Source organism: Bos indicus, chromosome 9 (genome assembly GCF_029378745.1).
Source record: "Bos indicus isolate NIAB-ARS_2022 breed Sahiwal x Tharparkar chromosome 9, NIAB-ARS_B.indTharparkar_mat_pri_1.0, whole genome shotgun sequence".
NCBI classification, from domain to species: domain Eukaryota; kingdom Metazoa; phylum Chordata; class Mammalia; order Artiodactyla; family Bovidae; genus Bos; species Bos indicus.
Window position 1 is genome coordinate 10,180,281 of NC_091768.1, and position 26,858 is coordinate 10,207,138.

At 43.7% G+C, this 26,858-nt stretch overlaps 1 protein-coding gene across 1 annotated transcript in view; it reads right to left on the bottom strand.

The window, feature by feature from the left end:
* B3GAT2 (beta-1,3-glucuronyltransferase 2) overlaps positions 1-26,858 on the bottom strand; it is a 93,867-nt gene that overhangs the window by 39,648 nt on the left and 27,361 nt on the right. The window contains exon 2 of the mRNA XM_019967025.2: positions 17,857-18,001. Coding sequence (XP_019822584.2) covers positions 17,857-18,001 — 145 coding nt within the window. The remainder of the gene's footprint in view (positions 1-17,856; positions 18,002-26,858) is intronic.

Genomic DNA, 26,858 nt, shown 5'->3' on the forward strand with positions numbered 1-26,858 from the left:
CAACCAGGAACGCTGAAGAAGCTGAAGTTGAACGGTTCTATGAAGACCTACAAGACCTTTTAGAACTAACACCCCAAAAAGATGTCCTTTTCATTATAGGGGACTGGAATGCAAAAGTAGGAAGTCAAGAAACACCTGGAGTAACAGGAAAATTTGGCCTTGGAATACGGAATGAAGCAGGGCAGAGACTAATCGAGTTTTGCCAAGAAAATGCACTGGTCATAACAAACACTCTCTTCCAACAACACAAGAGAAGACTCTATACATGGATATCACCAGATGGTCAACACCAAAATCAGATTGATTATATTCTTTGCAGCCAAAGATGGAGAAGCTCTATACAGTCAGCAAAAACAAGACCAGGAGCTGACTGTGGCTCAGACCATGAACTCCTTATTGCCAAATTCAGACTTAAATCGAAGAAAGTAGGGAAAACCACTAGACCATTCAGGTATGACCTAAATCAAATCCCTTATGATTATACAGTGGAAGTGAGAAATAGATTTAAGGGCCTAGACCTGATAGAAAAAGTGCCTGATGAACTATGGAATGAGGTTCGTGACACTGTACAGGAGACAGGGATCAAGACCATCCCCATGGAAAAGAAATGCAAAAAAGCAAAATGGCTGTCTGGGGAGGCCTTTATAAATAGCTGTGAAGTGAAGAGAAGTGAAAAGCAAAGGAGAAAAGGAAAGATATAAGCATCTGAATGCAGAGTTCCAAAGAATAGCAAGAAGAGATAAGAAAGTCTTTCTCAGTGATCAATGCAAAGAAATAGAGGAAAACAACAGAATGGGAAAGACTAGAGATCTCTTCAAGAAAATCAGAGATACCAAAGGAACATTTCATGCAAAGATGGGCTCGATAAAGGACAGAAATGGTATGGACCTAACAGAAGCAGAAGATATTAAGAAGAGATGGCAAGAATACACAGAAGAACTGTACAAAAAAGAGCTTCACAACCCAGATAATCACGATGGTGTGATCACTGACCTAGAGCCAGACATCCTGGAATATGAAGTCAAGTGGGCCTTAGAAAGCATCACTATGAACAAAGCTAGTGGAGGTGACAGAATTCCAGTTGAGCTATTCCAAATCCTGAAAGATGATGCTGTGAAAGTGCTGCACTCAATATGCCAGCAAATTTGGAAAACTCAGCAGTGGCCACAGGACTGGAAAAAGTCAGTTTTCATTCCAATCCCAAAGAAAGGCAATGCCAAAGAATGCTCAAACTACTGCACTCATCTCACATGCTAGTAAAGTAATGCTCAAAATTCTCCAAGCCAGGCTTCAGCCATATGTGAACCATGAACTTCCTAATGTTCAAGCTGGTTTTAGAAAAGGCAGAGGAACCAGAGATCAAATTGCCAACATCCACTGGATCATGGACAAAGCAAGAGAGTTCCAGAAAAACATCTATTTCTGCTTTAATGACTATGCCAAAGCCTTTGACTGTGTGGATCACAAGAAACTGTGGAAAATTCTGAAAGAGATGGGAATACCAGACCACCTGATCTGCCTCTTGAGAAATTTGTATGCAGGTCAGGAAGCAACAGTTAGAAGTGGACATGGAACAACAGACTGGTTCCAAATAGGAAAAGGAGTACGTCAAGGCTGTATATTGTAACCCTTTTTATTTAACTTATGTGCAGAGTACATCATGAGAAATGCTGGGCTGGAAGAAACACAAGCTGGAATCAAGGTTGCCGGGAGAAATATCAATAACCTCAGATATGCAGATGACACCACCCTTATGGCAGAAAGTGAAGAGGAACTGAAAAGCCTCTTGATGAGGGTGAAAGTGGAGAGTGAGAAGGTTGGCTTGAAGCTCAACATTCAGAAAACGAAGATCATGACATCTGGTCCCATCACTTCATGGGAAATAGATGGGGAAACAGTGGAAACAGTGTCAGACTTTATTTTTCTGGGCTCCAAAATCACTACAGATGGTGACTGCAGCCATGAAATTAAAAGACACTTACTCCTTGGAAGGAAAGTTATGACCAACCTAGATAGCACATTCAAAAGCAGAGACATTACTTTGCCAACAAAGGTTCGTCTAGTCAAGGCTATGGTTTTTCCTGTGGTCATGTATGGATGTGAGAGTTGGACTGTGAAGAAGGCTGAGCGCTAAAGAATTGATGCTTTTGAACTGTGGTGTTGGAGAAGACCCTTGAGAGTCCCTTGGACTGCAAGGAGATCCAACCAGTCTATTCTGAAGGAGATCAGCCCTGGGATTTATTTGGAAGGAATGATGCTAAAGCTGAAACTCCAGTACTTTGGCCACCTCATGCGAAGAGTTGATTCATTGGGAAAGACTCTGATGCTGGGAGGGATTGGGGGCAGGAGGAGAAGGGGACGACAGAGGATGAGATGGCTGGATGACATCACAGACTCGTTGGACGTGAGTCTCAGTGAACTCCGGGAGTTGGTGATGGACAGGGAGGCCTGGCGTGCTGTGATTCATGGGGTCGCAAAGAGTCGGACATGACTGAGTGACTGATCTGATCTGATATAGAAAAGCATTAAATTCATTAAGTTGTATTGTGACTAGCAGTAATCTTTTTTTTTTTTTTTTTTTAACTAAGGTCTTTTATTTATTTTGGTAGTGCTGCATGGCATATGGGATCTTTGTTCCTTACCCAGGGATTGAATCCATGTTTCCTACAGTAGAAGCATGGAGTCCTAACCACTGCACCACCAGGGAATTCCTAGAAGTAATCTTCTGATGCTTGTTGCTGTTGTTGTTCAGTCATTCAGTTGTGTCTGACTCTGAAACCCCATGGACTGCAGCACAACAGGCTTCCCTGTCCATCAGCAACTCCCAGAGCTTGCTCAAACCCATGTCCATTGAGTCGGTGATGCCATCCAACCATCTCATCCTCTGTTCTCCCCTTCTCCTCCCACCTTCAATCTGTCCTAGCATCAGGATCTTTTCCAGTGAGTCCACCTCGAATCAGGTGGCCAAAGTATTGGAGCTTCAGATTCAGCATCAGTCCGTCCAGTGAATATTCAGGACTGATTTCCTTTAGGATTAGCTGGTTTGATCACCTTGCAGTCCAAGGGACTCTCAAAAGTCTTCTCCAGAACCACAGTTTGAAGGCATCAATTCTTTGGCACTCAGCCTTTTTTATTGTCCAGCTCTCACATCCATACATGACTACTGGAAAAACCACAGTTTTGACTAAATGGACCTTTGTAGGTAAAGTAATGTCTTTGCTTCTTAATATGCGGCCTAGGTTTGTCATTGCAATTCTTCCAAGGAGCACACATCTTTTAGTTTTATGGCTGCAGTCATCATTCACAGTGATTTTGGAGTTCAAGAAAATAAAGTTTGTCACTATTTCTATTGTTTCCCCATCTATTTGCCATGAAGTGATGGGACCGGATGCCATGGTCTTTATTTTTTGAATGTTGAGTTTTAAGCCAGCTTTTTCACTCTCCTTTTTCACTTTCATCAAGAGGCTCTTTAACTCCCCTTCACTTTCTGCCATAAGGGTAGTGTCATCTGCATATCTGAGGTTATTTGCATATTTGATGTTTGACTATGGATTTTTTTATTTGTTTGTTTCAGGCATTTTGAAAAATGCTAATGTATCCTAGCTCCTCCCTAACCTCTGGGACAGTCCCTCAGAGCTGTCTGAGAGGCTCTGGGCCAAAGTCCTTGGTAATATCTTCAAATAAACCACAATTCTCAACTTTTAGGTTTTTTTTTTTTCCTAGTCATCAAATGAGTCCAGAGTTTCAGCTTGTGAGAATAAGAAGTTCTGGAGATGTACAGTGGTGGACACTGCACAACAGTGTGAATGTACTTGACCCCTCTGTACACTTACACATAGTTAAAATGGTAAATTATACGTGTATTATACCACAATTGAAAAAGCAGGTTAAACTTGCATTTCCAGTGAATATAGGCAGTCTTTATATTGTTACTGATGCTTTTCAGTCGTCATAATTTTAAGAACGATTCTCCTGTGCTCAAAGTCTCTTCTTGCTTGGCCATTGGTAGTGTTTTCCATTTTATTAAGTGTTCTCAAACCTTAGTATGGTCATTTCAGGCAGCCAGTGATAAAGAATCCGCCTGCCAATGCAGGGGGTGCAAGAACTACAGGTTCAATACCTGGGTCGGGAAGATCCTCTGGAGTAGAAAATTGGGACCTACTCCAGAATTCTTGCCTGGAAAATTCCATGGACAGAGGAGCCTGGCGGGCTACAGTCCATGGGGTCACAGAGAGTCAGACACAACTGAGTGGGCAGCACGCAGAAGCAAACCTTTTGTAGCATGGGGTTGTTGTTGAGTCACCCAGTTGTGTCTGACTTTCTGCGACCTCATGGACTGCAGCACACCAGGCCTCCCTGTCCCTCACCATCTCCCAAAGTTTCCCCAAGTTCATGTCCATTGCATCAGTGATGCCTTCCAGCCATCTCATCCTCTGAGGCCCTCTTCTGCCCTCATTCTTTCCCAGCATCAGGAACTTTCCCAGTGAGTCAGCTGTTCGCATCAGAAACCCAAAATACTGGGGTTTCAATGTCAGCATCAGTCCTTCCAGTGAGTATTCAGGGTTGATTACCCTCAAGATTGACTGGTTTGATCTCCTTGCCGTCCAAGGGACTCTAAGGAGTCTGCTCCAGCATCACAGTTTTAAAACATCAATTTTTCAGCACTCCACCTTCTTTATGGTCCAGCTCTCACAAGTGTACCTGACCACCAGGAAGACCATAGCCTTGACTATACGGACCTTTGTTGGCAGAGTAATGTCTCTGCTTTTCAGCACACTTTCTAGGTTTGTCATAGCTTTCCTGCCATGAAGCAATTGTCTTCTGATTTCATGGCTGCAGTCACCATCCACAGTGATTTTAGAGCCCAAGAAGAAATTTGTCGCTACTTCCACCTTTCCCCCTTGGTGTCGCGAAGAGTCGGACACGACTGAGCGACTTCACTTTCACTTTTCACTTTCATGCATTGGAGAAGGAAATGGCAACCCGCTCCAGTGTTCTTGCCTGGAGAATCCCAGGGACGGGGGAGCCTGGTGGACTGCTGTCTATGGGGTCGCACAGAGTCAGACACGACTGAAGCGACTTAGCAGCAGTAGCAGCAATGGGGCCAGATGCTATGATCTTACTTTAATATTTAGTTTTAAACCAGCTCTTTCACTCTCCTCCTGTAACTCATCCAACCTGGTATTTCTCATGATGTGCTCCGTGTAGAGGTTAAACAAATAGGGTGACAGCAGGCAGTCCTGTCACACTCCTTTCTCAATCTTGACTCAATCAGTTGTTCCTGCAGGGTTCTAACTGCTGTTTCTTGACCTGCACACAGGTTTCTCAGGAGACAGGTAAGATGGTCTTGTATTCCCATCTCTTTAAGTGCTTTCCACAGCTTATGGTGATCCACACAGTTAGAGGCATTGACGTAGCTGCTGAAACAGAGGTAGAAGTTTTTCTGGAATTCCCTTACCTTCTCTTTGATCCAGCAAATGTTGGCAATTTGATCTCTGGTTCCTCTTCCTTTTCTAAACCCAGCTTGGACATCTAGAAGTTCTTGGTTCATGTAATGCTGAAGCCTAGCATGCAAGATTTTAGGCATGACCTTACTAGCATGGGAGATGGGTGCAATTGTCTGATGGTTAGCACATTCTTTAGTACTACCCTTCTTGGGATTTAGGATGAGGATTGACCTTTTCCAGTCCTGTGGTCACTGCTGGGTCTTCCAGATTTGATGACATATTGAATGCAACACTTTAAAAGCATCATCTTTTAGGATCTGAAATAGCTCAGCTGGAATTCCATCATCTCCACTAGCTTTACTGGTAGTAATGCTTCCTAAGGCCCATTTGACTGGACTGGATGCCATGATCTTAGATCTAATCCCTTGAATCTACTTGTCACTTCCACTGTATAATTGTAAGGGATTTGATTTAGGTCATACCCGAATGGTCTAGTGGTTTTCCCTACTTTCCTCAATGTAAGTCTGCATTTTGCAATAAGGCATTCATGATCTGAGCCACAGTCAGCTCCAGGTCTTGTTTTTGCTGACTGTATAGAGATTCTTCATCTTTGGCTACAAAGAATGCATTCAATTTGATTCATTATTGACTATTTGGTGATGTCCATGTGTAAAGTTGTTTCTTGTGTTGTTGAAAAGGGTGTTTGCTATGACCAGTGCATTCTCTTGGCAGAATTCAGCTGGCCTTTACCCTGTTTGGAGGGCATTTTGTTGCTTGGAGAATTTTGTTCTCCAAGGCCAAACTTGCCTGTTACTCCAGGTATCTCTTGACTTCCTACTTTTGCATTCTAATCCCCTATGATGAATAGGACATCTTTTTTTGGTTTTAGTTCTAGGAGGTTCTTGATCTTCATAGAACTGGTCACCTTCTTCAGCATCGGTGGTAGGGGCACAGACTTGAAGTACTGTGATGTTGAATGGCTTGCCTTGAAAACGAACCAAGATCATACCATCATTTTTGAGACTGCACTCAAGTACTTCATTCTGGACTCTTGTTGACTATGAGGGCTACCCACTTCTAAGGGATTCTTGCCCACAGTAGTAGATATATAATATAATGTAATAGAGATTTATATATATATATATATATATATAATTCAGATGAACATCATATATATAATTAAATTAAATATATAAAAATAAATTTATATATAAATATATAAATTAAATATATATAATATAAATTTAATTAAATATATATAATTAAATATATAATATAAATTATATATATAATTAATTAAATCCATCCATTCCCATCCATTTTAGTTCACTGATTACTAAGATTTTGATGTTTTCTCTTACCATCTCCTGCTTGACCATGTCCAATTTACCTTGATTCATGGAGCTAACATTCCAGGTTCCTATGCAGTGCTGTTCTTTGCAGTACTGGATTTTACTTTCATCACCAGGCACATCCACAACTGAGCGTTGTTTCCATCTTTGGCACAGATGCTTCATTCTTTCTGGGGCTATTAGTTCTCCCCTGCTCTTCCCCAGTAGCATATTGGACAACTTCAGACTTGGGGGACTCATCCTTTGATGTCATATCTTTTTGCTCTTTTATACAGCTCATGAGGGCCTCATGGCAAGTACACTGGGGTGGTTTGCCGTCCCCTCCTCCAGTGGATCACGTTTTGTCAGAACTCTCGCTGTGACTCATCCGTCTGGGTTGGCCCTCCACAGCATGGCTCATAGCTTCATTGAGTTATGCAAGCTCCTTCTCCATAACAAGGCAGTGGTGAAGATAACCAAAGCATGGGGTTATCTTGCTGAAACTCCTAGAGTGACTCAGCAGGTGGCGCGGGAGGGGCCCAGCCTACAGACTGGACTAGAACGAACCAGAGGAAGGAACCTGAAGCTTCTGACCACCTACACCAGCCGTTCTGGTCTCTGGCTGAAGTTTATAATCACCTCAGGACCTAAAATAAATATATACACACCGCAACACCAGGCCCTTATCCAGAGTTTAATTGATCAATGATGGAACCCATTTCTGGGTACTTTTCCAAAGCTCTGTAGGTCATTTTTGATGTGTAGCCAGGCTGAGAACCACTAAGCAAGACTCTCCTTAGGGAGCTCTCTGCGGGTGCAGCTCAATATCCCCTCTTTAAAAAAATCTCACAAGAGATAATGGTGATATGGTCTCAGAAGGAATAAGAAGCTATAAAACTTATAATTTTGATAATCTTTAATCTAGAAAAGAAAGACAAGTTAATATTCATGACTTCAGCAGACATTGCAGCTATTGACTGTCAGCGACAGTGCGAGGCCTGGAGAGGCAGGAGTGAACCTGTGTCCCTGGGGCCCTCTCCCCTGGCAAAGGGGGCGGGGTGGCGGGAGTCCCACTGGAGCGCCACCGTGAGGACAAGCGCGGAAAGGCAGGGCTCTGGGGAGCGCGTGGGATGTGCACCTGCTAAGGAAGGAAAATCTGGACAAACTTCCCCGGGAGAAAGTAATGCGGGGGAGAAGACGTGAGAAGACGGCGACATCCCATATTCTGCTCTGCGTGGTGTTACTAGCTTAGGCAACGCCGGGCGAATTTGCACCAAGGTGAGATTAGTGCAGAGAGTCTGGGGTGGAGGGAAAACCCGGCTGACCTTACTGCTTGAAGCCAGATTCAACGAGCAGCCCCGGGTTAGCCGGGCAGAGCGCCAGCCCTTAATTCTCATCATTCCCCCCAACGAACTGTTTGCCTCTTTAATAGATTCCATACGAAAATTACTTCTATGGATGTCCCCCTGGGGCGCTCCAGGGAAAGTCAAAGTAGTAAAATGGACATTTCTGCCCCACCTCCTGTAGCCTGATTAGAAAATCATCTTAACCTTCCCCAGGAGCCATGGTATTTGTACAGAAAACAGATGCTCCCTCTTTGCACCAGTGGGGGAGGAGGGGCAGCCACACAGAACACCCTGCAAATCTACACGTTACAACTGGCATTTGCTTTTGAAAGCGCAACTGCATTTTTGTTTGTTTAGTTTTTTCAGCTGGGAAACTGCAAGAGTGAGGGCGTATCTGCTCCTGAATTCTTAACTGATCTTTTTTTGGTTTGTTTTTCTCCTGTTGACCATTCTCTCTGGCGGGTATTTTCCCTAAAGTTGGGGCCAATGTTATCTCCACATGCCATCCTGCCCACTGAGCCAATTTGCTGAATGAAGAGGAGGGAGGTCCACCAGTCAGGGGGAGGAAAAACGTCCATCTAGACCCCCCAGCAAGGGCTTTGCATGGACTGCAGTATTGACCTTTCAGGTGGATGGACCTGAAACAGACACAGGGGTACAGACTCAAATGTTCACAGAACAGCAGGCCCTCAGCACATGTCTCTTCTCCCTTCAGCATCACTCCCAAGGCAGGTGGTCTGATCCCTAAACCACAGGTGAGGAAACCAAGAAACACAGCCTGCTATGCTCAAGGAGGGGCTGGAGTCAGCGCCTCACCCCCACGGCTGCCCACAGGGATGGGACCCCCACCGTGGACGGTCCCACACCCCCCAGCTGAGTGCATCCTGCTTCCTGGTTACCAGTCATCTGAGTAGGTGGGTGTCTAAAGTTCTGTATCCCATGTTCTGTGTGTGAGGTCTGACTCTGGGAAGAAACCCACAGCCTCTGATTTGTGGATGAAGAAGACAGGCTCACATCCCTTGGCTGTAGGTGAGTGGGATGGGATTCAAAGCCCAGCATCAGGACCATCTCTGGACCTGAGTTTGAACCCTGGTTCCACCATCCAATCACTGCAGCCTTTGACAAGTTACTCAGCCTGTCTGGGCCTCCACTTCCTAATATTTAAATGAGGACAATAATACAAGCCTCGTGGGGCGAGGATTCAATGAGAAAGCACACAGAGCTCCTGAGGACACCTGCTGCCCATAAATGCTCAGCAAACTAATTACTAAGTCTGAGGACTTCCCTGCTATCAGGGAAAACATGGTTTTCAAAAGTCTTAGTCCTAAATGAAAGCTTGAGGGAAATCTTCAATTGAAATCTGAAATCATCAACTGAACTCTTGAGGGAAGTTACAATCTATAAATGCAGAACTGCTCTATTTGAAGTGGAATGGGCCCTGAAAACACTCTGTCCTCTTTCCTGCAGCCCCCTACCTCACCCCTCCCTCTTGCCCACCCCTCCCCCCTGCCCAGCCCCAGTGTGGATATCCCATCCCCAGCTACCGCCAGGAAGGGACCCTGGTTATGGCACACAGCTGCTCCTCACCCTGCTCACCCACCTCACCCAGGGTGGTCAGGCTGCCTGTGAAAAGTGCTGAACAAGCCCCCAGAGTCAGCAAATGTCTGGGGGTTTCTGGAATATACACCTAATTCTGGAAATCTCCAGCTACCACCCCTCAGTCCTGAGGTCAGGACTGGCCACTGCCGGGTCAGCCACGCTGCACTGACTCAGGGGCAGAGTCCCACGTCAGTCCCCAGATCCTGTACTGAAATGTACTATGGGACACATCAAGCTATTCTATGGAGAACATTCATTCAATAACTTTATCTGTTTCATAAAAATCACTCACAGACTGAAAACCAAACACAAATTACATATGGCTCCAAAGTGGCAACAAGGTCACTCTCCCCATTTTCTTGCAGAGTTTATACGCACGAAGTAAATAAAACCTTCGTCCACTGTGGCTCAGCTCATTTGGCTTTGATGATCATCTGATCTGGGCTGATACTACTGCATGTATGCGTGCTAAGTCTCTTCAGTCATGTCTGACTCTTTGCAACCCTATGGATCCCAGGCTCATTTGCCAATGGGATTCTCCAGGCAAGAATACTGGAGTGGATTGCTATGCCCTCCTCCCAGGGATCTTCCTGACCCTGGGATTGAACCTGTGTCTCTTATATCTACCTGCACTGGCAGGTGGGTTACCACCAGCGCCACCTGGGGAAGCCCTGATATTACTGCATTACCTACTAAAAAAGGGTCTGCCAAGTAAATTAACCCAGACCAGAGTCCTTGTCAACAGGTGTCAAGAAAAAGAAGGCGCTGTTCAACAGTTGCTTCCACTGAGCCCCCTGAAAGAGCTTCAGTGGGTCCACCTGTCATTCCCCATTCATTGTCAAGCAAACAGTCATCATTTATAATCACTTTTTTTAAAGGTCTGCCTGCTGAGCTGGCCTTGGAGCAGAGACTCTGGAGGGGAGCGGTGGTTCTTATGACACGTCATTGGAAGTAGCCAAAGTGAGTCAGTCACTTGAAAGTAACTCCCTGACTTCAAAACAGAGCTAAAAACATTGTGAGGATAGCCCTGCTTTTAGGTACTAAGAACTAGCCAGTGGCCAGAGGCCTGAGGGGTGCGAATGAAAGCCTGAGGCACAAACCAGGAGAAGTAATCCCAGGTCTTGCTGGCTTGGCAGAGCAGGGTGGCCACTGACCAGCTGCTAAAGCCCACTGCCAGCCTCCCATGCATTCCTTCCATCCTATGGGTGAGTATCTTGGTTCTTGTGTCAGTAGTAATTGTTCAGTAGTTAGAAGAGGAAAAAGGAGTCCAAAATGGTGGTGGCTTAAAGACAAAGAAAGGGAAAAGCCCGCAAAAATGGAACAAAAGAAAACTTGCTGACTGGAGTGAGAACTTCAGGGGAAACAAACACTCCCTCTTCTTGGCTAGCCTAATTTGCATAGGGTAGGCTCAGCAGGGAGGAGACAAATGAATAAAAGAAGGAAGCCAAGAAGATTGAGGCCTCTCACTTGGGGTTGGCCTGCCCTCCCGCCTTGAGGGTGTACTTTCCTTTGCTTGCTGAGTAAAACTCGGAGCTGTAACCAAGCTGTAACACTGGCCCACCATTTCAAATCTTTGCTGTGGCAAGACAGAACCGAGGAAATTACACTCCCTCAACATATCTGGGGCCATGACTCGGATGTAACCTGGCCAAAACAACCTTGGCTTGGCCCCTGCGAGGCGGAGGCCAAGCACAGCAGAAGCCCAACTTGGTGAAAGCTCATGTGGTGGAAGCTGAATGCAAAGGAAACCCAGTGCAGTGGAAGTGATAATAAATCCATCGTGCTGGAAACCAAGACAGCAAAAACAAACTCGGCAGAAAGCTCACACAGCTCAGTCTCAGGTTCCAGAAGACCTCCAGCTAGGAGTTGGCTCCTACATTGATAAGTGTGGCTGTCTTGTCTTCTCCTGATCTTAGAGGACATTCTTTAAACTTTTCACTGTTGGCTGTATTTTTGTTGTATATGGGCTTCATTATATTGAGGTCCGTTCCTTCTATACCAACTTTTTATGAGTTATTATCATAAATGAATGTTGAATTTGTCAAAAGCTTTTTCTGCATCTATTGATATGATATGATTTTTATTCTTCAGCTTGTTAATCTGGTGTATTACATTGCTTGATTTGTGGATAGTGAGCCATCCTTGCATCCTTTGAATAAATCCATCTGATCATGGTGTATTTTAATGTTTTATTGAATTCAGTTTGCTAATATTTTGTTGAGGACTTTTGCGTCTATGTCCATTAGTAATGATGTCCTATAAATTTATTTTTGCTTTGTTTTCCCTTTCTTTTTTCTGTGGTGTCTATGATGTGTCTGGTATCAAAATGATGCTGGCCTCATAAAATGAGTTTGGAAGCATTCCTTTCTCTTTGTAATTTTGGAATAGTTTGAGAAGAATAGGCATTAACTCCTGTTTAAATTTTGATAAAAATCACCTATGATGCTGTTTGGTCCTGGACTTTTAGTTGTTAAGAGTTTTTAACTTACCAATTCCAGTTTATTAATGGTAATGGGGTCTGCTCATATTTTCTATTTCTTCCTTATTCAGTCTTGAGAGATTATACATTTTTAGGAATTTATCCATTTCTTCTATAATATATTGTCCATTTTATTGGAAACTTTTATAGTAATGACATATAGTAAAGACATTATATAGTAATGGCTTATAATCCTTTGTGTTTCTGTGGTGTTGGTTGTAATGTCTCCTCTTTCAGTCCTGATTTTATTTATTTGGATCCCCTCTTTTCCTCGTGCTGAGTCTGGCTAAAGCTTTAGCAATATATCTTTTCAAAGTACCATTCTTAGTTTCACTGATCTTTTCTTTTGTTTTTTCTTACTCTCTGTTTCATTTATTAGTGTCCTGATCTTTATGATTCATTCCTTTGACTACCTTCTGGTTTTGTTTTTCTTTTTCTAGTTCATTTAGGTGTAATGTTAGATTGTTCATGTGAGATTTTTTCGTGTTTCTTGAGGTGGGCCTTTATGCCTCTAATTTCCCTCTAAGAACTGCTTTTGCTGTGTCCCATAGATTTTGTTACTTTATGCTTCCATTTCATTTGTCTCTGGGTATTTTTTAAAACCTCCTCTGTGAGTTCTTCAAGACTCATTGGTTGTTTAGTAGTATGTTGTTTAGTCTCCAAGTATTTCGTTTTTTTTTTTTTTTGCATTATTTTTCCTGTATTTGATTTCTGTTTTCATACTGTTATGATCAGAAAATACATTTGATATCATTTCAACTTTCTTACATTTGTTGGAACTTTTTTTGTGTGATCTATCCTGGAAAATGTTCTATGTGCTCTTGAAAAGAGTATATATTTTGGTGTTTTTTAATGAAATGTTCTGAATCTATTAATTTCATTTGCTCTAATGTGTCATTTAAAGCCAACTTTCCTTATTGATTTTCTGTCTAGATGATCTGTCCACTGATATAAGTAGGGCATTGAAGTCTCTATTATTAATATTGTAATGTATTGCATTATTTTCTCCCTTTGTGTTTGTTAATATTTGCTTTATGTATTTAGGTACTCCTATAATGGGTGCATATACATTAATAATTGTTATATCTTCTTGATGGGTTGATCCTTTTATCATTACATAATATTCTTCTTTGTCTCATTTCTTGTTTTAAAGTCTTTCATCTGATGTAAGTATTGCTATTCCCTGCTATTCAATTCCATTTATGTGGAATACCTTTTTCCATGACATCACATTCAGTTTTCATGTGTCTTTAGAGATGAGGTGAATTTCTTATAGGTAGCATATACATGGATTTTGTTTTTTTATCCATTCAGCTCCCCTATGTCCTTTGATTGGAACATTTAGTCTATTTAGTGTAATTATTTTGCATCTTTTTGTTTGTGTATTTCTTAACTACTTCTTATTGTGGATACAGATGATTTTATGCTTTTGTCTTTTAACCTTCCTACTAGCTTTTTAAGCAGCTGATTTATTGCTTTTACTATATATTTGTTTTTAACCAATGAGATTTTTTTCCTTCTCTAATTTTCATATTTTTAGTTGTGGTCTTTTCTCTTTGAAGTAGCCTCTTTAACATATTTTGCAAAGCTGGTTGAAAGTGAAAGAAAAGAAAGTGAAAGTGGCTCAGTCGTGTCCAAGTCTTTGTGACCCCATGGACTATACAGTCCATGGAATTCTCCAGGCCAGAATACTGGAGTGGGTAGCCTTTCCCTTCTCCAGGGGATCTTCCCAACCCAGGGATCAAAACCAGGTCTCTTGCATTGCAGGTGGATTCTTTACCAGCTGAGCCACCAGGGAAGCCCAGTGGTACTGAATTCCTTTAACTTTTGCTTACCTTAAAATCCTTTCTCCTCAAATCTGAATACTAACCTTGCTAGGTAGAGTATTCTTAGGTAGAGTATTCCTGTTTTTTTTTCCCTTTTATCACTTTGAATATATCGTGCCACTCTCTTCTGGCTGGCAAAGTTCCTGCCAAAAAGAAAGCTGATTGTCACATGGAAGTTCCCTTGTATGTGACTAGTTGCTTTTCTTTTGATGTTTTTAAGAGTCTCTCTTTAATAATTGCCACTTTAATTGTAACATTTTGGTGTGGACCTCATTGAGTTCATCTTTTTGGGGACACTCTGTGCTTCTTGGACCTGGATGTCGATATCCTTTCCCAGGTTAAGAAGGTTTTCAGCTACTTTTTTCTCCAAATAACTTACCTACCTCTTTCTCTCTCTCTTCTCCTTCTGGAACCCCTCTAATGTGATTGTTAGTACACTTGGCGTTGTCCCAGAGGTCTCTTAAACTACCATCATTTAAATTTTTTTTTTTTTTTTCTGTTCTGCTTGATTTCCACTACTCTGTCTTCCAGATCACTGAGCTGTTCCTCTGTATTATCTAATCTACTGTTGATTCCTTCTAGTGTATTTTTTATTTCATTTATTGTATTCCTAAATTCTGATCCATTCTTCTTTATATTTTCTAGCTCTTTGTTGAAATTCTCACCATGTTCATTCATTCTTCTGAGTTTAATGAGCTTGTTTATAATTATCGCTTTGAATTCATTATCTCCACTTCGTTTAGTTCTCTTTCTGAGATTGTCCTGTTCTTTCATTTAGAACATATTCTTCCCTCTCCTTATTTTGCCCAATTTTGTTTATTTCTGTGTGTTAGGTGGGCTGGTTACGTTTCTTGATCTTGGGGAAGTGGCCTCATGCAGGAGACGTCCTATGGGGCCCCGCAACCTGCTCTTCCCTGGTCTCCAGAGCTATATGCTCTAGGGGTGCCTCCTCTGTGGGCTGTGTGCCTTCTTCTTCTGTGGCTGGGCTGGCTCCTGTGAGTGTGATGGTGGGAGCCTGGACCCTGGCCTGGCTGGCTACAGGGATGTTCCTCTTGTGGGGCTGTGGGGCTGAAGGAGGGCGGGGTAACAATCTCACATGGCTGGCTCCACAATCCACGTGGGCCTTCAGGCTGGTGCTGGCCCAAGGACCCAGGTCCCCATGCAGCTGTCAGTTACATTTTTAATCAGTTTGTGGCAATCCAAGCGAGGCCCAGGCTCCAATGCAGGCCCCCAGTGCAACTATTACAACCTTTTTTAAAGCAGTGCTTCTCAGGCTTTCCTGGGTATGGCAGGGAAGTGGGTTTTCTGCTTCCTTCTCTCTAGGGATAGTGACTGTGTGTATCTGTCCCTTGAAAATGAGGTGGGAAGTATCATTTGTACAAGAACATCTAAAAGATCTTCCTCTTGTCCCACTAAGAATAAATGGATTATATGGAATCTAAACAAAGCTGTGGAATTTCAAGTTTTAGAATGAGAACAAACTGTCTCAAAGTCAGATCTTTATCTTATCAACCAAATCACTGTCACATAAAGATGTCCAAAAATATCAATAATTTGCCGAAAACTAGTTGCAAAGCAAATTCATGTGTGAAAAAAAGAATTTAGTGTTTCAAAAGTTGTTTTCTTTGAGACAGAAATTTTATTCCTATTTTAAAATAAGGGTAATTAATAAAAAATAAGCAAATCATTCATTTTTTATGATAGCTCTTATGCTTTGAAATATAATAAGGGGCTTAGAAAAATCCAACTATAAGTCATGTCATGGAGAAAAGTTTCCCAGAGATTTTGGCAGTGAAAGAGCATCAAATATCTTATCACTAGCCAGCCTAAATCACAAAACCCATGTGCCTTTCTTGAATTTTGGATATATCTATTTGTATCCAAACTCTGGAGGAAGCAATGCAAAACACTCAATGGGCTTACTGTTTACTGGATACTTGATCATCTACATAAAGTTCTTACAGCAAAATCCAGAAAGAGGTATCCATGTTATTTTCACCTTGAAGTTACCTTGCAGGGTGATGGGCAGAGATGCTCCTGGGAAGTTCAGGCAAGGCTCTGGGGACAATTAGGACCAGCTATCTGCTAGCTGGCTGTGTTAGCAGTCACACCCTCACTTAGAATCCAGCGACCTGGACTTTTCTTTGGACTTCCAAGGTAGGAAGCCAGGGAAAGGAGGAATTCATTAGAGAAGACCTGACTGGTCACTCACTCCCTCATTCTGCATGAGGAGGCCAAGTCCCAGAGAAGCACAAAACTTTTCCTAATAGTACCCAAGTCTTCTGCTCAAAGGGACACTTCTGAACAGAAGAAAAAAAAACAACCTGGATTCTCAAAAGACATGTTATAAGTTATAGTCAGTCATACTTTCAGAGCCACAAACTCAGACTGGATTGAGGAGATAACTCTTTTGAGAATCCTTGAGACTTTCCAAATATGGCTGACCTGCCTCTCTGTCTGCCTTCAGGAAGATGCTTTGGTTGAGATGCCAGCTCAGCTCTGGGGCTGTAAGAGCTGGGGGATGAGGAGTAAGGCTTGGATTGGAAGAGCAATGGAGAGGTCAGGATGCAGGGAAAGGGTCTGGGAGAGGAGGATCAGGGAAGGGTCACAGACCATGACACATGGTCCCCAAATGTGTGCACTCAGGAAACGTGGAGTTAGGATGCCCTAGCTTGTCTTTTCCCGTGATTCAGGGCAGTGGAACAGCCATCCACAAGGCTTTCCTCAGCAGCTTTATCCCTAGTCCCCTTCATGGTCTCACTCCCTCAAATTTATAGTACTGTCAGAATTAAAGTGATGAAGCCAGTCAGAACACAGCCTTCATCCCATCACAATTCCGAACGTAGTGATTCTGACTACAGCTGGGAAATAACACACAAAAGATTGACCAAGCCCAGGCTGACAGACAGAGTTCTGTTTCAGACCTGAAGATGGATGAGATCAATTTTGAAGCAACTCTGCCTTCATCTTCTAGGTTATAGATGTCAGTGATTTTTTTTTTTTTTTTTTGCCTCTAAGTCTTATGTTTCAAACTGCATCCTTCTAGAGTAATCATAGGCATCATTTTATATAACCCCTAGAAAATGAGTCACTTTGTGATGAAGCAGCATTTTAGAATTTGTGGTCTACTGTAGGTTTTATTCAATTTAGTTGGTTGGTCTTCAACCAACGTCAAAGACAGTTTCATTTCAAAAACTTCAGAAGACAGTTATATTTAATGTTAATCCATGTTTGAACAACCAGTCATCCAATTTTATATTTTAGTTACTAAATGTATCAATAAGCCCTAAATGTATCAATAATCATTAAAATGATTGGTTTGCCTATACCATATGCCTGTTCCATTTACCAGTACACGGGATATGTTACACATGGGATATATTATATATATTATACATGGGATATATTATAACACATGTGATTATATGATAACCAGTACACATGTGATATATTATAACCAGCTGGACTTGTAGACAAAGCACAGAGAGGTACAGGCTGCAGAGCCTGTGAAGCCTGGGCCATGTCTGGCCCCCACCAGCTCTCCTCCCGCCAACCCACCCCCCTGGAAAAGGGATGGCTGATGGCTGTATGGACAGGCGACAAAATGGAATGAGCGTTTTCCAATCACTCCCAAAATTGATTTCTCCTTGAATTACCCGCAAAGCCTGCTTTGAGGGTTTAGTTAAATAGTTCATCGGCTGAACGTAATACAGTCTAGAGTTGAACCGAAGCAGTCTTTCAAAGCGGGCTTCCTCTGGTGCAGTTATACACTGGAGAGACAGCGGGGACAGTCCTGCAGGAGCAAACCCCGCCATCCACACGCCTCACCTGCCATGTCGATGGCGAAAGGCCTGTCTGCTCTCCAGCCAGTGTACCATCCCACGACTTTGCCATTCTCCACCAGCGGACGTTCGTAGCGCCGCCCACCGACGAGGCCCACCGGCCAGACTGAGACCTTGCGTGTCGTTCTCATCTACAAAAGCGGAAAGAGATGTGGTTGAGGGTTCCTTAGGGAAAAGACCCTGAGAGGAGGAAAGGAATGTGAGCCACAGAAGAAACAGGGGGAAAGGGGAGTGGAGATGTTCAAAAGGCGCAGGTTTCTGAACAGAGCCCTCCTGCTGGTAGACGGCTCCCTGATTCCCTGCTGGGGACCACTGTCCTGTGCCATCGTGGGCTCAGTCAGGGGCTCAGGGCTGAGAGATAAAATGGGTCCGTGTCTGAACATCGCTCACCTCCTTGGAAGCTAAGTTGTGGCCATCAGATATTGTCTACTTGTCTCGAAGCTGAATCTGCAACAATACTCCGTACCTCCAGAAGTGAGGAGGCTGGCTGACCCCCAGGGAACCGCACATCCAGTAACAGCAGGAGTTCCGCTCAGAGAAGTCACAGGGCTTGGCTGGCTCTGATTTTGCATTGTGACAGACACAGAGAGGTCTTGTCTGGGAACACTCATAATGGGATCCAGATCCAGAACAGACACCAGGCACCCTCCGGACTGACAGAAAGAAAAATGTACCCTAAATTCACTGCCTTTCAAAGGCAGTTGGCCAAATGCCCCATGCCAGTGGCTGGAATCTCTGGTCCTCTCCAGGTACCCGCTCTTGTGCTTGGTGGGGCTCTGGTCAAAGACAGCCCTCAACCAGAAGTTATCTCCTAGATTTCTTTAAGGGGAAAGACGCAAAGTTCACAAAAATACAGTCCTCTTCTCAATTCACTCCACCTTCAGACCCATCTCCTTGCACACTGCAGAAAACGGAGACATTTCCATTTTTTCATTTGATATCTCAAACATGCCAAGCATACTGAAAAACCAAATTAAATCTAATACGTTTTTCTTACAGTGACAAAATGGCCTTGTGTCTAACAAGGCACGAAAATAGTGCTGTGTCCTTTTTTTGATATTTCCTTAAAATGCCTGTGATTTTTCAGCTCCTAAACTTCTTTTTCCTGGAGCACTAAATGTTGAAATGTGGAAAGCTGGTAAGCAGACCCCATCTCAGACTTGGGTGGGTGTCCTCCTGACAACACATAGGCTGTGCCTGCATACAGCAAAGGCCGAAACATTCTTGATAAGGATGTAAGCACCACGTGATACCTGATATGTGAGTCATGTGTAGCAAGAGATCAGGATGAGCTGTGCTATGAAGAGGTACCTCACGGGCAAAGAGGCAGACAGACAGGAAAAGAATGGAAGGAGACAGGAAACAGGAAAAGAGAAATTTCCTTAAAGAGTAGAACACACGTAACTGGGAACACTCCTACAGGGGCTAGGAAACACGGCCAGATGGGTTCAATGCCTGGCTTTTCACTTTAAACAGGGCCATGAAAAACGTGAAGGATTTTGCCCACAGATTCCAGAATGGCCTAGGGTTCTGGGTAACAAGATGAAACACAGAAGTGACTCTTCACACTTCTGTGCCAGTTTCATGCTAGAACATGCAGGGTTTGTTTGCATGCTCCAAATTCCCGAGAGTAGCTCAGATCAAACATCTGTTCATGTTTTATTTTTTCAGAGGATTGGGTGCTAAAGGAGAAGCAATGACTATTGAACACAGGTGATGTGGTAGGATTATATTTCCAAGCATGCTAAATTTTAAAATGTCAGTCATTTAAATACAGGCAGCACATCATATCCACAGTTGGTGGAGCCCACAGATGCTGAACCTGTGGATACGGCGGGTCCAGGTTGGCACTTGAGCATCCTCAGATTTTGGTACCCGCAGTGGGTCCTGGAGCCAATCTCCCATGGGTATCTAGGGATGCCTGTAGTCTACAGCTTCAGAAAGATCCAGATGCTTTGGCCATGTATGTATGCCTCTGAGATTCAGTGTGGAATCCTGCATCACACAGCCTGGCAGTACAGGACCATTGCATTACAGAGTGTGCCAGGCATTTTACAGGAAAATAGCAGAGCTATTTACAGAGCATCTGCAGGTCACCCCAGGGACCCATCTTTGTTCTGCACCCTTTTCATTCCACCACTGCTCCTTAAGGAGTCCTTGGCAGCTACGTTCTTTTCTGAGGGGAGGGGGATGTAATGATGACTGTTTCTATTATAAGTAAAATTTTCCTATAACTAAAATAATTTCCAATATTTAAAAGCTTTCCCACTTTCTTAGCACAAAGCAGCAGCTATGTCACAGCACAATTCCAGGTGCCTGGTGTGAGCTCCAGTTTGAAATCGAGGAGTAAAGCGCTAGATGTTAAGAGAGTGAGGAAGCACTTTGCATATTAATAAGATTCACAACGTTAAGACCAGGTCTGGCCCCCAAAGGCATTTTTGTCCTCTTTATTCAACACCAGAGCCACACTCTATCACTTACTCCTCCCGCTGTGACTCCCAGTGAAATGGACAGGACTCCCAAGCAACCAGCCCAAATCACGAGCAGACCCAATGGCTGGAGGACCACAAGATGTGTTAGGTACATCTCCACACTCCTCCAGTCTAAATGCCTTCAAACTCCCCAGGGCAGGGGGTGCTGGTTTGTCTGCATCTCCTCCAGGAGAGCAGGGAGGCAAGGAACTGCCCTGACTCCACGTCTGGTGACTCTTACCAGCAACCAGCCCCTGTTTCTTTAAGCCAACTTTGTTCCTGCAGCTTTAAGCTACAAGGCTTTGGTCCCTGTCTGGGAGACAGCTAGCGGCCAGCTGCAGGACTGGAACACTTCAGATCACACATCCATTATCATCAGAATGCCCTTAGAGTGAAACTGAAAGTTAAACAAGTGTCTGTAGCTTCCTTTAAGACCTACTGGTAAGTGAAAGTTGTATTTATTTTTTTCCAAAGGGAAATGAGCAAAATCCTTGATCTTACGAAACATGAAATGCTATAGGCAACCTCAAGGAGTAGAATTACAATAAAGAATTTTGCATCCCATATCCTTCTTTTTAAACTAATAATTTCAGTGGCAAAAAAGCCACCCCAAATCCACAATAAAAAAATCACCCTCAGTGTAGCAGAATCCACATTTAGAACTAAAGACAGACAGGAAAGAGAGCTGCAAATATGATGAAGACACAGCAAGTGTGCACCTGGAGCCCAGGGTCCTTTCCAATATTGAGCATAAACACCCGGTATTTTCCAACAGAGAAGCTATGTTTATATGATCCAACACATCCATAAATTTTCTTTGGAACAAGTCTGAAAATTAGCATCATGTCTGTTTTCTTTGTTGCATCTGATTCACCATCCATTTCTTTCAACTAACAGTTCCTTGGTTCAGCTCTATTCACTCCACACCGTGTCCTTCACATAACTGGATATTGCCCAGGATCTTTTCTCTTTTTTTCCAGAAAATTTTTATTTCCATACACAACCATTTACAGAGCACGAACTTCTGAGGGGCACAAGCTAATTACTTAAAGGAGCTAAGAATTCTAGAAGCAGAAATGCCCCTAATGTTATATATTCAACCCTTCTCTTGTGTCACTGGGTAGAAAGTCTAGAAGACCACACGTCACATCTCTTCACACCTCCTGTATCTTTCCACTAAATATCAGTCACATACCTCATATGCGTCCAGTGCCAGTCCCTGAGTGAGGTAGATGAGGTCCGTGCCTATGAAGCCAATGTTCCGGGAAAGAAAAATCAGTAACACAATCAACTGCAAAACAAGTTACTTAAATCTGATGCTGATAATGGCTCTAAGGGGAGCAGATGGTGCTGTGAGGTTCATTTCCGAGACTCTGATCTGGTCTGGGACCCACTGAGGCTTCCTCTGGGACATCGACCTGAGCTAAGCCCACAGCACGAGAAGACTGGCCACCATGGACACGAAGCCTAAGACTTTGCAGGAAGAAGGCAACTCAAGTGCTTCAGGCCGCGGACAGGAATGTTCCCCTGCCTTCCTTAATAAAATAGATCATTTTGGACAGTGGCTGCTGGGAGCCAGGTTTCCCACTGCTGGAGTGAGAACTTACAGATGGGAAAAGAGAAGACCAGCATGACCCAGGTGGCTGTGGATGAGAGCTGGAGATGTCAGTATGCACTCATGTTTAGCTTCATATAGAGAGGGTTATAGATGGTTATAGCTTACTATAGAGACGGTTATAGATAGGGCTTCCCAGGTGGCTCAGTGGTGAAGAGTCCACCTGCCAAGCAGGATCCATGGGTCTGAAAGATCTGGAGAAGGAAACGGCAAGCCACTCCAATACTCTTGGCTGGGAAATCCTATGGACAGAGGAGCCTGGTGGGCTACTGTCCATGGAATTGCAAAGGAGTCAGACCCAGCTTAGAGACTAAACAACAGCAATAGATAGACACGTGTGCACTCTGGTTAGTACACACGCAGTTCCTTGCTCTGTCAGCTGAGGGGCCTGGAAGCAGTGACCTCCCCAGCAGCACCGAGCCCACCTGGCTCCAGATCATGGTCCCTAACACCATGCTCTAATAAAGGGAACCAGAGCTACTTGGAGAAGCAGCTGACTCCAGGGCTGGGGCAGAAATATCCATGATGATCCTGGGCATCTTCAGAGCCAGAAAGCAAGGGAACATTAAAAAAGACAAAAACAAACAAAAAGTACACATTGATGGGGGCATATAAAAAGGCCCACAGGAGTCTACCAAATGGCCAAAGGTGGAACAATTTGATCAACAAAATTAGATTACAAACTACAAAATAAACACTAAACACAAATATAACCGAAGTATATAAACAAATGGTTGAATACATCAGCACATGGGGAATATACCAAATTCCCACGCAGAAGAATTGCAAATTCTGAATGTAGGTGGCCCTCCTCCCAGCCAAGGAGGTAGAGCTGACTCCCAGCTTCTTTGGTGTGGGCTGCATAGTAACTTCCTTTTAGAGAGATCAGTGTGGAAGAAACTTCACAGTGGAGAAACCTCAAGGATACCGTCCACAGTTTTAAGTCATGTGCCCTTGATATGCTGCAAATAGCATTGTCTCTCCATGGGCTTTTCTAACTTCTGTGGATCTTTCTAATAAGATAAACCAGGGCTCCTTGGAGAAATGGCCAATTCCAGCACAGAGATGGGAAATACAAAAGATGAGCCTAAATCATCCTGCAGTGCCAGAAAGTAAGGAAGGGTTTAAAAGGCAAAGATCCCACACGAACCCACATCTGTGAGGGTCTGTCTGAAGAACACAGCCAGCTGAAAGAGCTCCCAGTGACTAGAGAAGAAACAATGCAAAATAACGAGCTATACAAAAGTGTAGATAGCATGTACCCTTAACCTGATATTATGGAAATGACACTTTTCTTCCCCCAAATCCATAACCGTATTCTAATCATGAGGAAAACCTCAGAAAAACTTCAGTGGAGTGGCATGCTACAATATACCTGACCAGTACTCCCCCAAAGCGTCAAAGTCATTAAAAACACGGCTTCCCTGGTGGCTGAGGTGGTAAAGAATCTGCCTGCACTGCAGGAGACCCAGGTCCAATTCTTGGGTCGGGAAGAACTCCTGGAGAAATGAATGGCTACCCACTCCAGTATTCCTGCCTGGAGAACTGCATGGACAGAGGAGCCTGGCGGGCTACAGTCCATGTGGTTGCACAGAGTTAGACAGGACTGAGAGACTAACACTTTCAGTTACACTCCTCCAAACTGTCAAGGTCATCAAAACCAAGGAAAATCAGCGAAACTATCACAGCCAAAGAGGAACCTACAGAGACATGACTGAATGTAATGTGGTGCCCAGAAAAGGCTCCTGGAACAGAAAAAGGATACCTGGTAGATACTAAGGATATCTTAATAAAGAATAGACTGTAGCGAATTTGATCCATTCATTACAACACATGTAACACAGGTAACATACTGATATATAACATTAGCAACAGGGGAAACTGGGTGTGTAATATGGGGGAACTCTCTCACATCTTCTCAGTTCTTCTGTAATTCCAAAACTGTGTTAAATATGAAGTCTGTTTTAAAATTTTCTTTCCAGAGCACCTGGAGTGACTACTCCTTCTCTATCCGGCCCTGATGCGTAGGGTATGATGTAGACTTATTCTCCAGCCTAGAGTCAAGTTCTCACTCACTTTTTCTGCCCTCAGTTACCGTGTAGACCAGAGATCACAGCGGAGCATTTGGCCATACATAGCCTGAGAGGAGAGTCTGGACTGGCCTGTACAGCGGTTTTGCATTTTAAATGGAGACGTAGTAAAGCCCCAAGCTGTCTGGGCTCCTTGACGATCTGATGCACTGGGCTGGAGTCCTTTATAGTTACAGCAGCTAGATTGCAGCAGCACCAGGCTAGCCCTCCCTGCTCCCCCCGGTCCCCCTCCACCCCCTACCACAGCCCCCAAAGCTGAACCTACATGTCTGTACTCACGGGGGACAGTCCTCCCTGCAAAGTGGGCACCTGGAAAACAGACCAGATGAGCCACAAGTACAGTAAATCCCTACATAAGAGTGAGTTCCACTCTGAGAGCATGTTCGTAAGTCCAATTTGTTCCTCAGTTCAGTTCAGTTCAGTTCAGTCGCTCAGTCGTGTCCGACTCTTTGCGACCCCATGAACCGCAGCACGCCAGGCCTCCCTGTCCATCACCAACTCCCAGAGTCCACCCAAACCCACGTCCATCGTGTCGGTGATACCATCCAACTATCTCATCCTCTGTCGTCCCCTTCTCCTCCTGCCCCCAATCCCTCCCAGCATCAGAGTCTTTTCCAATGAGTCAACTCTTCACATGAGGTGGCCAAAGTGCTGGAGTTTCAGCTTCAGCATCATTCCCTCCAAAGAAATCCCAGGGCTGATCTCCTTCAGAATGGACTGATTGGATCTCCTTGCAGTCCAAGGGACTCTCAAGAGTCTTCTCCAACACCATAGTTCAAAAGCATCAATTCTTCAGTGCTCAGCTTTCTTCACAGTCCAACTCTCACATCCATACATGACCATTGGAAAAAACATAGCCTTGACTAGACGGACCTTTATTGGCAAAGTAATGTCTCTGCTTTTGAATATGCTGTCTAGGTTGGTCATAACTTTCCTTCCAAGGAATAAGCGTCTTTTAATTTCATGGCTGCAATCACCATCTGCAGTGATTTTGGAGCCCCCCAAAATAAAGTCTGACATTGTTTCAACTGTTTCCCCATCTATTTCCCATGAAATGATGGGACCAGATGCCATGATCTTTGTTTTCTGAATGTTGAGCTTTAAGCCAACTTTTTCACTCTCCTCTTTCACTTTCATCAAGAGGCTCTTTAGTTCCTCTTCACTTTGTGCCATAAGGGTGGTGTCATCTGCGTATCTGAGGTTATTGATATTTCTCCCGGCAATCTTGATTCCAGCTTGTGCTTCCTCCAGCCCAGCGTTTCTCATGATGTACTCTGCATATAAGTTAAATAAGCAGGGTGACAATATACAGCCTTGATGTACTCCTTTTCCTATTTGGAACCAGTCTGTTGTTCCATGTCCATTTCTGACTGTTGCTTCCTGACCTGCATATAGGCTTCTCAAGAGGCAGGTCAGGTGGTCTGGCATTCCCATCTCTTTCAGAATTTTCCAGATTGTTGTGATCCACACAGTCAAAGGCTTTGGCATAGTCAATAAAGCAGAAATAGATGTTTTTCTGGAACTCTCTTGCTTTTTCGATGATCCAGCGGATGTTGGCAATTTGATCTCTGGTTCCTCTGCCTTTTCGAAAACCAGCTTGAACATCTGGAAGTTCACGGTTCACGTATTGCTGAAGCCTGGCTTGGAGAATTTTGAGCATTACTTCACTAGCATGTGAGATGAATTCCTGAGTCCAACAAAGTTAGCTGTGGTATTCAACTAATAATCGTGTATATAATACTGTACTCTAGGAGACATATAATACTTTTTACACAAACAGATACAAAAAATAAAACACCTTTACAGTACAGTACGTTGAGAAGTATAGGGCCTGCAGGGGCTGGCATCAAGTGGACAGGTAAGAAGAGCGACTGACTGGGGGAGAGAGAGGAGGTGGGAGATGGTAGAGCTGAAGGGTCGTCAGCGATCGGAGACGGAGGGCAAGCTGCGGTTTCACTCACACCTGACACCGATGGCACAGGTTCCTTACTCGATTCAATTCTATCTACCCTCTTGAAAAAATGGCCTGGTACATCTGGGTAGTAGCTCCTTTTCTTCTCTTCATAGGTGACATCCTGGGCTTGAAATAAAGACACTGTACAATTTCAATGATGTGAACCTGCATTTTCATGTCCCATCACACAACTAAGTTCATGGTTCTGGTGTACGTTGTCATGTATGTGCATCCTGTACAAGTGGTTGTGCTTTTGTGTGGTTTCCTGTACAGTACTATCTAGAGTACAGTAGTACTCTAGAAGTACTAGAGTACTTCTAGTAGTATAAGTACTACTTGTAGTACTTCTACTAGTACTCTACAAGTACATCTACTTTGTCATGTGTGTGCATCCTCTACAAGTGGTTTGCTTTTGTGTGCTTTCCTGTACAGTACTACCTAGACTACAGTAGCACTCTAGGAGTACTAGAGTACTTCTAGTACTATTAGTACTTCTATTAGTACTCTACAAGTACATCTGCTTGTAGAGGATGCACACACATGACAATGTACACCAGACACAAGAACTTACTTGTGTGATTGAACACGCAAATGCAGGTTCACATCATTGAAATTCACAATCGGAAGGTTTGTATGTAGGGGATTTACTGTACACAGGGAGGCAACACTGTTGCACAGATAAGAAAGAGGGCTGTTCCTATATATTTAATATGAAAAACAGTGTTATCAGTCAGTTAGTTCAGTCGCTCAGTTGTGTCTGACTCTGCCACCCCATGGACTGCAGCACACCAGGTTTCCCTGTCCATCACCAACCCCCGGAGCTTACTCAAACTCATGTCCATTGAGTCGGTGATGCCA